The 13,404-nt window shown below is 41.3% G+C and overlaps 1 protein-coding gene across 16 annotated transcripts in view; it reads left to right on the forward strand.

The window, feature by feature from the left end:
* LOC134542726 (NAD kinase-like) overlaps window positions 1–13,404 on the forward strand; it is a 238,143-nt gene that overhangs the window by 204,602 nt on the left and 20,137 nt on the right. For all 16 annotated transcript variants that reach the window (XM_063387206.1, XM_063387205.1, XM_063387201.1 and 13 more), the window contains 2 exons: window positions 1,322–1,451; window positions 3,071–3,265. In XM_063387206.1, coding sequence (XP_063243276.1) covers window positions 1,322–1,451; window positions 3,071–3,265 — 325 coding nt within the window. The remainder of the gene's footprint in view (window positions 1–1,321; window positions 1,452–3,070; window positions 3,266–13,404) is intronic.

Genomic DNA, 13,404 nt, shown 5'->3' on the forward strand with positions numbered 1-13,404 from the left:
TAATATTTTGGGGAGTGGCCTTACCTCGGGGCCTGTAGGGAGGGGGTGGGTATAGAATTATAAAAATACTCTCTGAAAAAAAAATGGTTTTTAAGGCCAACCAGGAACTTAAAATTTTTTTGTGATGGTTTTACTCATTTAGCTTAAGAGATGTTGATATTCACGGGGGCCTGGGCCTGCCCTGTCGCAGAGCCGCCCCTGGTTGATACCATCTAGAGTCCTGCCGGCGAGTGTGTGGCTTGTGTTGTTCTGTGAGAGCGACGCGTGTCGCGAGACATTGGAGCGACCGCGCTAACAATGCCTGGTGCTGGAATCACACGGCAAGACGACGGCGACGCGAATATTTCTAACCGATCACGTTCGACGCATCTGTTACGTCAGAGCGACAAAAATGTCGGACGCGATTAAGTTCCCGATTAGAAATGCGTGTCAGAATGTTGTTTTTAAAAAGATGCATTGGAAAAACTATTATTCTTGTTTTTTTAAGGTTTTTTTTTACTTAATTTATCTGTGAAATCTTTGAAAAGTTTTTACGCTCTGTGATATTTACAACTGAATATTAAATTTAAACTAACCAAAATATTCACTCAAAAATATTTATATATTTAAAAATAAAAGTGAACAATCTTTCAGTACCTACCCGCCAAAAATATGTAACATTTAACATCCATAACGAGAAAATTTGTGTGTTCTCATGTTACAAATACACTTATAATACGAAACTCTGACACTAAATTTAATGAAGAAGTCTTTAAAATACGCAAATGGGTTTTCAAGTACATTTCTGGACGCGAATCTCGCATAATTTCCGCACCCGCTGCTAAAATATGTTGACTATCGAATCATTCGATTTGCAGAGCGATATTTTAAACTATATAATGAAACTGTTTTAAAAAATATATCAAATCCCGGGTATGGTTTGATTTTCGACAAGGAATTGTATTAAAATATTGCCCATCTTGTTAAAATTCATTATTAGATAGTTAATACCATCGTTTCCCTTTGGCTTTGTGAACTTTGAATCGCGCCATCCGCCACGGATGGCGGTACCGTGGTTACACATTTCCGTTCCATTCACGAAGTTTCTCCTACCAAATGCCGTATACCGAGAGCTAAGATGTTACTCATCAAAAACCTGCCAGCATTGATGGTGCGCATGTAACAGCAAGAAACATGTAATGTGCAATGGTTTATTTGTTGTTATCGTGCGGTAGTATTCACAATAGGCGATAGTCTGCTGGCGTCGTGCCGTCTTGCCGTCGTGAAGCGATGTGATCGCGACAGAGGCCGAGGTCGCTGACGGGGGTCGTCGTGTTGCCAGGACCATCCAGGACCCGGCCAGCCAGCGACTCACCTGGTACAAGCCGCCGCTCACAGTTCTCGTGATCAAGAAGGTGCGCGACGTGTCCGTGCTGCAGCCCTTCACGGAGCTCGTCAAGTGGCTCATCGAGGTGAGTGTCTCCAGCCTCCTGTCTCCGGCCTCCAGCCCCCAGTCCCCAACCTCCGGCCTCCAGCCCCCAGTCCCCAACCTCCAGCCTCCAGTCACCAACCTCCAGCCTCCAGCCCCCAGCCTCCAGCCCCCAACCTCCAGCCCCCAACCTCCAGCCTCCAGCCCCCAGCCTCCAGCCCCCAACCTCCAGTCCCCAACCTCCAGTCCCCAACCTCCAGCCCCCAGCCCCCAGCCTCCAACACCGAACCTCCAGCACCCAGCCTCCGGTCTCTAGCCTCCAGCCTCTAGCCTCCAGCCTCCAGCATCTGTTGTAAATCTGGCTTACTTTTTTTTCCGTTTCGAGTAACTTAACGGAAATTGGTGCCCAAGATGAAATTATAAAAATTTTACATTAAAATGTTTGTTCTAAAATAATTTTTTCCCGCTATCTTACACTTTGTTAGTACTATTCGTGCTTCTTATTGGCTAATATTGTTCACGATGTTAGTTGCAGATGGTCTGTCTGACCTCGGAAGTTCGCCAGCTCTGGTCAGACAGATCCGCTCCGCGCGACTGTAACAAGAACACCTGACGTCGTAGTTCACGTGAACCAATCGAATTCCATATTCGCATCTGCACCGACACTTCAGACACGACTGCGCGAATGTGGGAGATCCTTTTCAATGAGTTTCCCTGAAATAACTCGTGACAAATGCTTGGATGTTTCTTTACAGTAGGTTACGGTTCCTCAGTTTCCCAGAATTATGTTGCGTAGGTCGGTGACTAACGAACTCCCTGTTTGACGAGAAGTGAAACCAAAATAAAATAAAACTCTTAGGGTGCGATGCCACCACGCAGATTAAAATTGAAACCTCACAGACTGTTGTAGATCTACGTCATCTCTAACGGCACTACTGCCATATTTTTTTTTTCGTGCAAATAACTGAAATATTATCGCGATTCGAAGCGGTGTAGTGTGGATGTAGTACAGTAAAATGTGTGTTTTCAAATTTATATAAATCTGAAAATCCAGCTTCCAGTAGTGTTTAGAGACTTCAAAATAACGTGTGTATAGTGCATTTGACGTATCCGCAGCCACAAGACCTCGCCACATTGAAGTGCAAGTGGAAAAAACATTTTGCCAAATAGCAGTGCAATTACACCACTCCCAACAACTGATCAGTGTACTTTACATAACGCTCTGAGCGTTATACGTTGCGCTGTGGTGACATACAGCTGGCAGGAAGTCGAGGCTATAAGGGCCGTTCTACAATGGCACGGAAATGGAGATGGATCTCCCGGAACAGTTCAAACAGAAACGTAACAAATGGCAAACCAATGAGATTACATTTCATCATTGTACGGGCACGATTTACACATATAATGAAAATAATCCACGTAGTAATAACAGAACACTAGATATTATTGTCCTTCAAACTATTTTTAACGTATTTATAACATAAACAAAGCCACCGCCTCAGCCAAGTTTCTGTTGGTCGCACAGGGAACGTAAGCGGAAGAGCTCAGCATTGCGGAGCTAATCCGTGCGGGTCCGTCAACTCAGTCACCGTTTCCATGCCATTGTAGAACGTGCCGAGGGCAGTCAAAACTCCAGGAGATCGACGCATGTGTGTCCTGCAGGAGAAGAACATGGTTGTGTTCGTGGAGCAGTCCGTGATGGACGACCCCCTGCTGCTTGCCAACTCCGGCTTCACCGTCGTCAAGGACAGGCTGATGACGTTCCGCGACGGGAAGGACGATCTGACGGACAAGATAGACTTCATCATCTGCCTGGGGGGCGACGGCACCTTGCTGTACGCCAGCCTCCTGTTCCAGGTGAGTGCTTGGACCTCCCCGCCGCAGCTCCGATCGCAGAGCGTGTCCTGGGCGTGCAAGGAAGGTCCGCCAAGGGGCGGTATTCCAAGACGTTCGGGCAAGGTAGCGAATAAGCACTGCCTGGTTGGGACACCACTGTAATCTAACTCACGGGCCATATTCCAGAACGTGTCCAAACCGAATCCCAGTATGGAAACAAATAGGAAACAGTTTTAATAAACGATGCCCTTCACTAGGATAGAAACTAGTTTCAACGCATTCTAGCTGACGTGGTATATGACCTTTAACGTGTACAAAATGTATTCCAGGATAATCTCGCTATTATAAAGGTTCATTTAGCACACCAACACACTTATTACATCCCCCCGATGATCACAAAAGTGAGGCCAGCCTGGAGAATGCCTGAGATGAGATGAGATGGGGTGTGGCGCAGTGACGGAATGGATTAGTGGTGGAAACGGGAGTGCCCCGAGAAAACCCACAGGCCATGGAAACGTCCGCCATGTTTCCAACTTGTGAAAATTCGGGTTCGACCCCGTCGAGAATCCTACCCTGGTCGCCTTGGTTGGAGGTGAGTGTTCTAACTGCTCGACCACTGCGCCTCTTAATGATCCACCTCAGGTTTTTATTTTGGCAGCTAGTCAGGTATGTGTCCATAATTTTATGTGAACTTTCTTAACAGTATTATACATTACAGTATTACACTAAAGAATCGTACCAATTAAACGTGTGTACTGTTTTTCACAAAAACACGCAAACTTAAAAATCCATTTTCCCCACAACTTGGGTTTATGGACTTAGTGGGTTTTCCTTGTAAGCCCACTATCCTTGTTCGTGTAAGTGACTTCTCGAGGGCTGTCAAAACTGGAAGTTTAATATGCGGGAATGTAAGTAAATGAATCTGGGTACTTCTCGCATACGTCTGGGTAAAGAGACGACGCCAGTTTGAAATGTGTTTCGTTGTTATATTTGATTGAACTCTTTAAGTAATTAAAACTCAAATTTAATTTTACTTTATTATTTACAATGATAAACTTTTTAAATTGAAGAAAAAATAAAATTAAAATAGTTTGATATGTTTAAAAGAATTTTTTTTAAAAATACATGGACATTAAATGATTACGAGGATAGAAACTTATTTAGATTGCCATAACGTCATGTGTTTGTAATTGAGTGCAAAAAATAGTGTTAACCCTTTTGCTGACTAATAACCATTTGATGGGGCAAAAAATTAATGCATCCAGATTGATCACCAAGGGCAAGTAAAGTTGCAGGGTCATTACGTGATTTTGTACTTGAATTTGGATACTGTTTCACTGTGTAGGCCACACATTAGATTTATCCTATTTACACAGATGGAAATTAAGGTGTTTTCAGGCTTGCGATACTTGTTTTTTGATGTTGGGTGTTAGGAGACATTTTATTTTTTTTTAAGTAGTTCTAATGTAAATGTTAGGTTGTCTCTATGTTTATGATTACATGTAAACATCCTCATTTTTTTGGTATTGGTAAGTATCTTTTATGCGGATTTGTAGAGTGAGCGTATCACATGTTGTAGGTACTGTTGTAGATGTTGGCCACAAATATTCGCTACTCACTCTACGGTTCTAACCAAGTTGAGAGTGTAATTTTTTTCATGCACCCGTTAGAATTAGGAAAATATTAAATGCTTTGTTGAAAACTTAATATTCTGTGTGGTTTGTTTCGTGGTTTATTATGCTCTAGAGTGAGACATGATTGGTGCGAGGGGTACAAGGCCGCTGCGACGTTGGTTTTTGAACTGTGTAAGGATGTGGTATTACTAGAGACCGGAAAAATTCGCGGATTCATTTCGCGATATGCTAAAATGCAAATAATTATACTTATATGCAACTTTTGCTATTGGTTCACTGTTAAAGTGGAGGACTGTGGGCCAATTATAGACCCTCAGTCAAAGCAATATCGAATCACGAGTCCCCAATTGAGACGCCTCACAAGTCAGTAGCCAATCAACAGGTGAAGTTTGCCCGAGTATGCACAGGATCGTGGAGTCTATCCTGGAGGTCATTGAATCTGCGAATTTTTCCAGTCCCTAGGTATTACACATCAAAACTCTCACTTGCAGGAGTGGCGTAAAATGTTTTCTTTTACTTATTTTCTTCATCGTATTGATCTGGCTATTTGAATGTTTACTTAACCTTTTCAATGACTTTGGAACTAATCACCACTTTAATATATTTTTTTCTTCCATAAAACCTTTTATAGGCCAGTAGCGTTAAACATCCAATTCGGAAATAATTCCTACAAACGGTTTTTTTGTTTCAATGGCTTCATTTGTGACCCAATATGACTCTCCTAAGTTTTCCCCCTCGGGGGAGTTGTGGAAAAGTGGTGGGGGGTGAAAATGTACCCACAAAAGGGGTGTTTATACGGTTTTTTGCTTTTATCTCCCACACTAAACAAAATATTTGAAAAATACATTTTATAAGAGTTATAGAGCATTAATCTCTGCGTTGAATGGTACCAAGAACAATTTTTTTGGACAATTCGTTACCAAACTACAGCAGCTGAAAGTTTGACCAATTTTCAATATCAGTGTAAATGGTTGGTTTTAACTACAGGTTTTAGTGTCTTATTCAAAAATGAAAAATTAGCCAATTGGTCCAAATGTCAACATTAATTACAATGGTTGTTTTAACTTCAGGTACAGAATTTGGTCACAAACAGGATAACAATAATATACTACACAAAATTAGTATATTTATATTAACATGAAGATGACCTCGAAAGCAATGTGCCTCTTCATTCTGCGGAGCCGCTCTGCAGATTTGATGCTTTTGGTACGCAGGTCTTCGGGGTAGCCATCAAAAACAACAGTGGTAGCTTTTCTGTTGTAGTGGCGTTTCAAGTTATCAACATACTTGTTGATAATACATTGAAAGGCATCGCCATTCTTCCATACCACTCGGTGTAATAAAAATCCTCCATCAATGACGTGAGCCGCTCCATCGAGGTTAACTTCTCCTACAGGATCAAAAAAGTCATAAAGTACAGACTTAGGTGCCTTCCTCATTCCAACCTCATCGAATAGAGACAGGGGATATGGTGCCAGCTTGTATTGGAAGAATTCCCTTAGCTCTTCATCAGATTTCTTGAGGAGTGCGATACGGTGAAATATAGTCTCAGGATTGACTGGTACATCCTCCCCATGAATGGTAAACTTTGACTTGAAACCTTGAATGTTCATGACACGATTCTTTCTGACAAACTTGATTTGGTCAAAGTTTTGTCCCACAAAGGTAAACATTGACGAATTCCCAGTTTCAAAGGCTCTGTGACAGTTTATTGATTAATCTCCCATGACACCTGTACTGATGGACATCATGAAGTCGCTTGCTGGAAAAGGATCGTGAGATTGAAACCTCTCCACAAACTTCTGTACATCTCCATTATCATGCTGGACTCTAGCATCTCTGGCATCAACATACTGCTCTGAGGTGGTGAATGAAACTCCGCTAAAATCCTCGACCTGTTGTGCCACTGTTGTAACTATTGGCATGGTGATTGCCCATCTGCTGAGAGTAGAGGAGAAGATGGTAATATGGACCCCCATTTAGTTTTATGAAAATTTACTTGTAACTTTACAGCTTCAATCAATTATTTGATGCGTGGATAACTTCATTATCTTATTATACAAACATTTCTTGAATTTAATGAAATTTTTTTATACCTACAAATGATCTGGCATGAGTTGTTTCGCAAAGTGCGAAAATGCCTACTGACCCATACATGCTGGTAATATGGACCCCTAATAGTCGACATAATATTTAGATTGTATTAAGACAACACAGACCATTCAAAATCAATTCTATGGCACAATAGTAATACCTAAATACTTAAATACCTAAATTAAAATCTAAAGTCCACTTAAATAAAATGTTTAGCGACAAAAATCACACATATAGGAAATGTCCTTTTCAGCCCCAGCACATTCACTGTGTGCCCATTGGTTGCACATCTCGCACCTTACCCACAATTCTCCCCTGCAGTCATCAGTAAATGCCCCTTCACAAAACATGCAGAGAGAATCTTCTGTATCTGGAGCCTTTCCTCCCACTGGGACTTCAAGGGGTGACTCTGTCTTAGCATCATCTAATGCACACGATGCGTAAGAGTCACTATCAGAACTTGATCCTTCAAATGCCAGTCTCCTTTTCTTAGTTCGTTTTACAGTTCTTGGGTGCTGAAAGACAAGACCAGACGTAGTTGGTTGAGTCTGAGTCTGAGTCTGCTCAGTTGTTGTAGGTTGACAGACACCTACACATCTTCCTCGACCTGTTCTTTTTTTCGACAGCTTCGCTTCTTTTTCTTGAATTGCCACCTGTAAAGCAGTTTTATACGGGGACCCAGTAATTATATTTGCGGATGATGGTTTCCTCCCACATTTTGATTTATGTTTGAGTCGAGGTAGATGCTGAATATCCTTAGGTGAAATAAGAGACGACTTGTTGCCAACTTGAGAAGTAGGGCTAATGGCCGCAGTCGATGCAATCGGTGAAGACTGCATGGGTATGGAGATTAAGTATGGTGGATTGTTGGACACTGTAGAGATGCTGGAAGTTTGGCTTTGTGCATTAAGAATCTCAGCAGCTTGTTGTGCAGCGAGAAATTCTGATTCTGGAAAAATATTGCGGTTACATGGCCAGATACCAGTCACTCGGAATCCATTCACTGCAATAGATGCCCTCGTGCATTCTAAGTAGGCCTTTCCGAACAGACCTGCAATGTCAAATGGTCCCAGACATTTCTCTCCATGGAATAGCTCTTGTCGAATGAAATCACTGTAGTAAGATTTCAATGGCCCCATGAATGTTCTGTCTAGAGGTTGAAGTTTGTGCGTAGTGTGGGCTGGCAAAGATAGGATGAGAATGTGATTGTCCCGTGCCAAATTGATTACGTCCAGGTTTTTTGTGTGTGAGTAATGCCCATCCAAGATTAGGAGAACTGGATTTTCCTTTGTGGGTTTCGTTTTGTCAACGAAGTGTTGAAGCCATTCAGTGAAGAGGTTTGCCTGAACCCATCCTGAAGGGTGAGCTCTTCCTATTGCACCAGGTGGAGCACCCCTCATCAGCAAATCGCTCATGTTCTTCCGAGGAAAAATGAGCATTGGTGGAACAAAGGATCCACCCGCACTCATAGAGCATATCGCAGTAACAAGTGAGCCACGCTCAGCAGCACTGAGTGCGCCAATCTGACGTTTCCCTTTCCAACCAATAACTTTAGGAGTTTTGCTTTGCACAACACTGAATCCAGTCTCATCCACATTCCACACTCTTTCAGCCATCAAACTGTGTTTTTTGTAAATGTCTTCAAGCAAGTCGAAGAATGAAGATACTTGTTCTTGAGTAAAACCCTCTGCTCGAGCATATGATGTGTTAGTGGGTTTTCTCAGTGACAAAATTTCTTTGTGCCTATGAAGGAAATGATCGAGCCATGCTCTCCCTTCATGCTCATCATGAAAGGGATGCTGTATATTGTTGCGTACAGCCAGTTGGAAGGCCATCCTTCTCACATCCTGTCTTGTAAGACCAAAATATATGGATTCCATTTCCAGTACATACTGTAACAGGTCTTTTTCCATATTCTCAGGAAACACCGGTTTTCTTCCCAATTTTTTCATTACAACAATTTTGGGATCACTCATAACTTCAGAAGCAAGCCTTCGCAAAGTTGTTTTTGGGACACCATAATGCTTCGATGCCTTTTTTACTCCCATCTTCTTTTCTCGCACCATTCTCACAGCAGCTGCCATCGTCTCCTTATTTCATGTTTTTCGGCGTGCATTAGGTTTACGGTCCAATGACTTTCTTGGCATCTGTAAAAAAAAATTGGTAAAATGAGCGAGAGTTCTCAAACAAACATTGAAAATAAGATAAAAGGATAAAAATTGAGGGGGACATATTTCAGGCATTTTAAAATGATAAAAATATTCAAACTAACTCAAGTTTCATTTATAGGATGGTTCTACTTACAAAAAAAACCTTTTACAGAGAGAAAGCTAATAATATTTTAAAAAACTAGTGAAAAACTGTTGAATTTTAATTGTCTGGCATTTATTATTTATATTTATACACATCATGTTAAAATTAGAGTCTTCTTGTTTATATTATTCATGACATTTCTGATAAGCCATGAAGTTACTTTCGTAATCAATGCTATCATGAATTTTGTTTTGGGCCTACATCATTTAAAATATTATTTTATTGAGTTAAGAAATAAATTATAAATCACATACATTAAATAAAATAAAAATTTACAGTTCCTAAATTATTTCTTGTAAGAAATAGACCCGATAAAAATGCATGTAATATGGACCCCGGGTCCATATTACAGACATTCCAGGGGGTCCATAATACCGACAGCACCATGTTGGATTTGGAATTCAATAGTACATAGAGAAACAGAAAATATCGAATTCTGATAATATACTGTTACAGCCTCAATATTACCCTCTAAGATAAAATAAAAACATTTCTTGTTATGCAAATTAAACTTAAATTAGAATAAAATTTTACATACCTTGCAAAAGTTTTCACAATATTAGAAACTTTCCTTGCCTCGCTGTTCATATAATACGACACTACTGGTATGCTGCGACATCTACCTGCTGTTGGCACTTCATAAAGAGATAGTTCATGCAATGACCAAAAGAGTGCAGCACGTCACTGCTTGGAAATTGAGGGGGTCCATAAAATCAGCGGGGTCCATATTACCACCTTCTCCTCTACTATCTGAAACACCGCGACCATGACTAAGCCCTCCACTACTTTTTAATGAGCCCATGAGGGTCTGCTCAATGGTATGCCAGACCAAATCCCACTCCAAAATTTATCAGATCTTCTGATTGTAAACCATCCATTCAGCACAAACCTCTCATACTCTTTTTGAGAAAGTTTCTCTTGTAGATCCATCATGTCTTGCAGATAGAGCTGCGCTGACTTAGCATACAAAAAATACCCACTTGCATGGAAATAGGGTAACATCTTCTTCACAGTACTCAGATGCAGCTCCCAGTCACCAGTCCTCTGCCTGTATGAATTGCTTCATGAGGGTGGTCATTTTGAAGTAGAGCACCCATAACTTGGCAGTGGGGCCATTACCCTCCATTTCTTCGAGTTTCTCAGTGAACAGCTGCTTCAAATATTCGTGATCAAGTTCTTCCAAGGGAGTCTTTGAATGGGAAGGTACTTCTGAGTCCTCATTACCCCTCATTTTCGTAAGGATGACATTTGCAAGAGCCAAATTGCAGAGAGTGTGTGCATGGACTGCCCTTGAATAAGCATGCCCAGCCATCATTTTTTCTGTTGATGCTTGGGCATAAGCAATGCTGAATAGCTCTTGCAGCCCACTTCCATTCATGATATAGCCTATGGTTCCCAGGTACGACATTAAAAGATGAAAAAACCCCAACCATACAATGACTATGTTCAACTCAGAATCGGGAGTGGAAGATGCCTTTATCTCACGTGCCTTTAGATAGAGAGGCTGGTCAAATGTGACAAAACAGACATTTTGGTCGAGGATCTTGCATTTTTCAACTGCTGAGAGAAGTGAAGTATAGATGGTGTCATAGTTACTGGGAGGTGCATTGATGAATGGAAGGAAAACCGCGAGTGATTTTGAGTAGGGTTTTGAGGACATGAGCTGCTCCATAAAACCATTCCAACCTGGGAGTTCATATCCTTTCCATTTTCCCACAATCCAGTCGAAATCAGCCTGTTGAATGATCACGCTGGAGAAATTTTCCCTCAAGTCCTTAAACACAATGTTTTTGAAAGGTGCTCTGGTTTTTTCAAATGTTTTTATTGGAATCACACCAAATTTTCCTACAATGCTTGCTTTTGTAGCTATAGCTTTACTACTTGAAGATGCAGAAATTGCTGGAGTTACACAGTGGATAACACCCATAGCATGGAAAGTATTTGAGCCATCTCTGGTGTCAACATTGACATCCACATTGTCCCACACAAATTGGGAATAAGTGTCTGGATGAACAGAGCTGGGTGGATGGTTCATACATGATACCTCAAAAATTCTGGCTTCCTCATAGGAACAGCAGAACCCTAGTCCATTGGCTATTTAAATCATATCCCTTGAGCCATATTTCCTGGCCAGGAGGGCCCCGACCCCAACTTGGAGGGGTGAATGGAACGACCTTGGTCTGGTGGCTGATATTACTGCATGGGCGATAGAAGTCACTTGGTTTTTTTTTCTGTTTTTAAGTGTTCCTCGTTTGCCTTTCAATATGATAGAACCAAGCAATACCTGCAAGGTTTGTGGAACATCATCCTCGCAGGTTTCAACAAAACATTGTGAGTCTGGATAGGCATCAAGGGAGTACACTTTTGCACGGATATCTTCCCTGATTGTCAGCTGCAGCTCTAACAATTCGTAGGCGTTCTTCCTCCTCATTTGCTTGTTTAGATTCATACCATTGTTGGGTCGAAATTTTGTAGCCAGTATTGCGTAAACAGAGTACTGTCTCTCGGTTTTGACCAACTGATATAATAATGTCACTCCCGTAATGGTCTTCCAACCTTCTCTTTAGTTGTTATCGGTCGCTTTAGGGCCAGAAAAATCTTTCATGAACTCTTTCATCGAAAACTGGCATTCTTCTTGCATGCTCTCAATGTAATTGCGAACATGTTCAAAAGAAGCAGTGATGTTTACATCTGGGGGCCTACCCTTGGAACTCGTTGGGTGAACAGGTAAAACAAATATTCTCATGCAGTTCTGATGGTATCTCCCATCACTGGCAACCAAATCACTCACTGTAGCCAAGCATGATTTGACTTCTTCCGCCCACTGGTCTCCCCGGAAAGCTGCAGTTTCTAACACATTGTTCTTGAAATTTATAGTGGTTACTAAATTGACATTTACCCGCCGATTAACATTCAGTCTTAGTTGTTGGGAGATGAAATCATCACTGGCATCCTTGTTACAAAAAAAAAACAAAGTGTTCTGAAATTAAACCCCGACTGACCTGCTCAGCATTGACGTACTCTACTCCCACTTGCTTTCATTGCAGCAGTCACATTATTCTCCCTGGTATAAGATTTATGACATGAGATGTGTAGCTTTACAGTCTCACATGTCTGAAAGCGAGTACGCATTCCATCACCTCGTTTCTTACTGCACTCAACCAACATTCTGATTCCTCTTGCTTTCACAGTCACAGCCTCAACCTTCTCTATTGTCACTTCACACACAGCACACGTATCCGTCATATTGTATCGCGCGGAAACATGTTTATCATATAATTGCAGGTAACTTTTTTTGCTAGTTTTGCTTGCATTTGCGTGGTTTGATGCCTTTCCTGCGCTCTGTGGGCGCAGTTACGCGGCGTCCGAGGCGTAGTTGCTTGAGGCGCCGTGTGATGTCTCTGCATATCGGGCGCCCTTTGGTGCTAGTGTTAAGGTCGAGTTGTGAGCAGGGATTTTTATTTCGGCGGTTGATACCGTGTAGGAATCTTTTGTTTGGCAGTTAGTGCCGTGACTGTTGTTAGATTTTTACCAATCGAATTCATGCCTTTATGTGTTTGCTTCAAGTGTAGTTGAAACCAACCATTTCTGCTATTGTTGAAAACTTGTCCAACGTTAACCTGCTGTATTTTGGTAACGCGTTGGCCGAAAAATTCGCTCTTGATACCATTCGACGCAAAATTTAATTCTTAAAAAATGTTATGAAAATTACTGTTTGATAAACTGGTTAATTCGAAGAAATTTAAGAAAAACTGATATTAAAACGAAAATGATTCGTAAAATTAAGAAATTTATACGACTTTCACCTTTTGTAGTTTAGCAACGGGTGGTCCAAAAATTTTTTTCCTTGTTTTATTTTACACAGAATTTAATGCTCTACAATTTTTATGAAAGGTAATTTTCAAAAAAAAATTAAGTTCAGGAGATACAAGTGAAAAACTGCAAACGTATCCCTTTTGGGGGTACATTTTCACCCCCCACCACTTTTACACAACTCCCCCGAGGGGGAAAACTTAGGAGAGTCATATTGGGCCATAAATGAAACCATTGATGCATAAAAACCTTTTGTAGGAATTATTTCCGAATTGGGTGATTTTTGTGTTTAACGCTACTGGCCTA

Source organism: Bacillus rossius, assembly GCF_032445375.1.
Source record: "Bacillus rossius redtenbacheri isolate Brsri chromosome 9 unlocalized genomic scaffold, Brsri_v3 Brsri_v3_scf9_1, whole genome shotgun sequence".
Classification (NCBI taxonomy): domain Eukaryota; kingdom Metazoa; phylum Arthropoda; class Insecta; order Phasmatodea; family Bacillidae; genus Bacillus; species Bacillus rossius.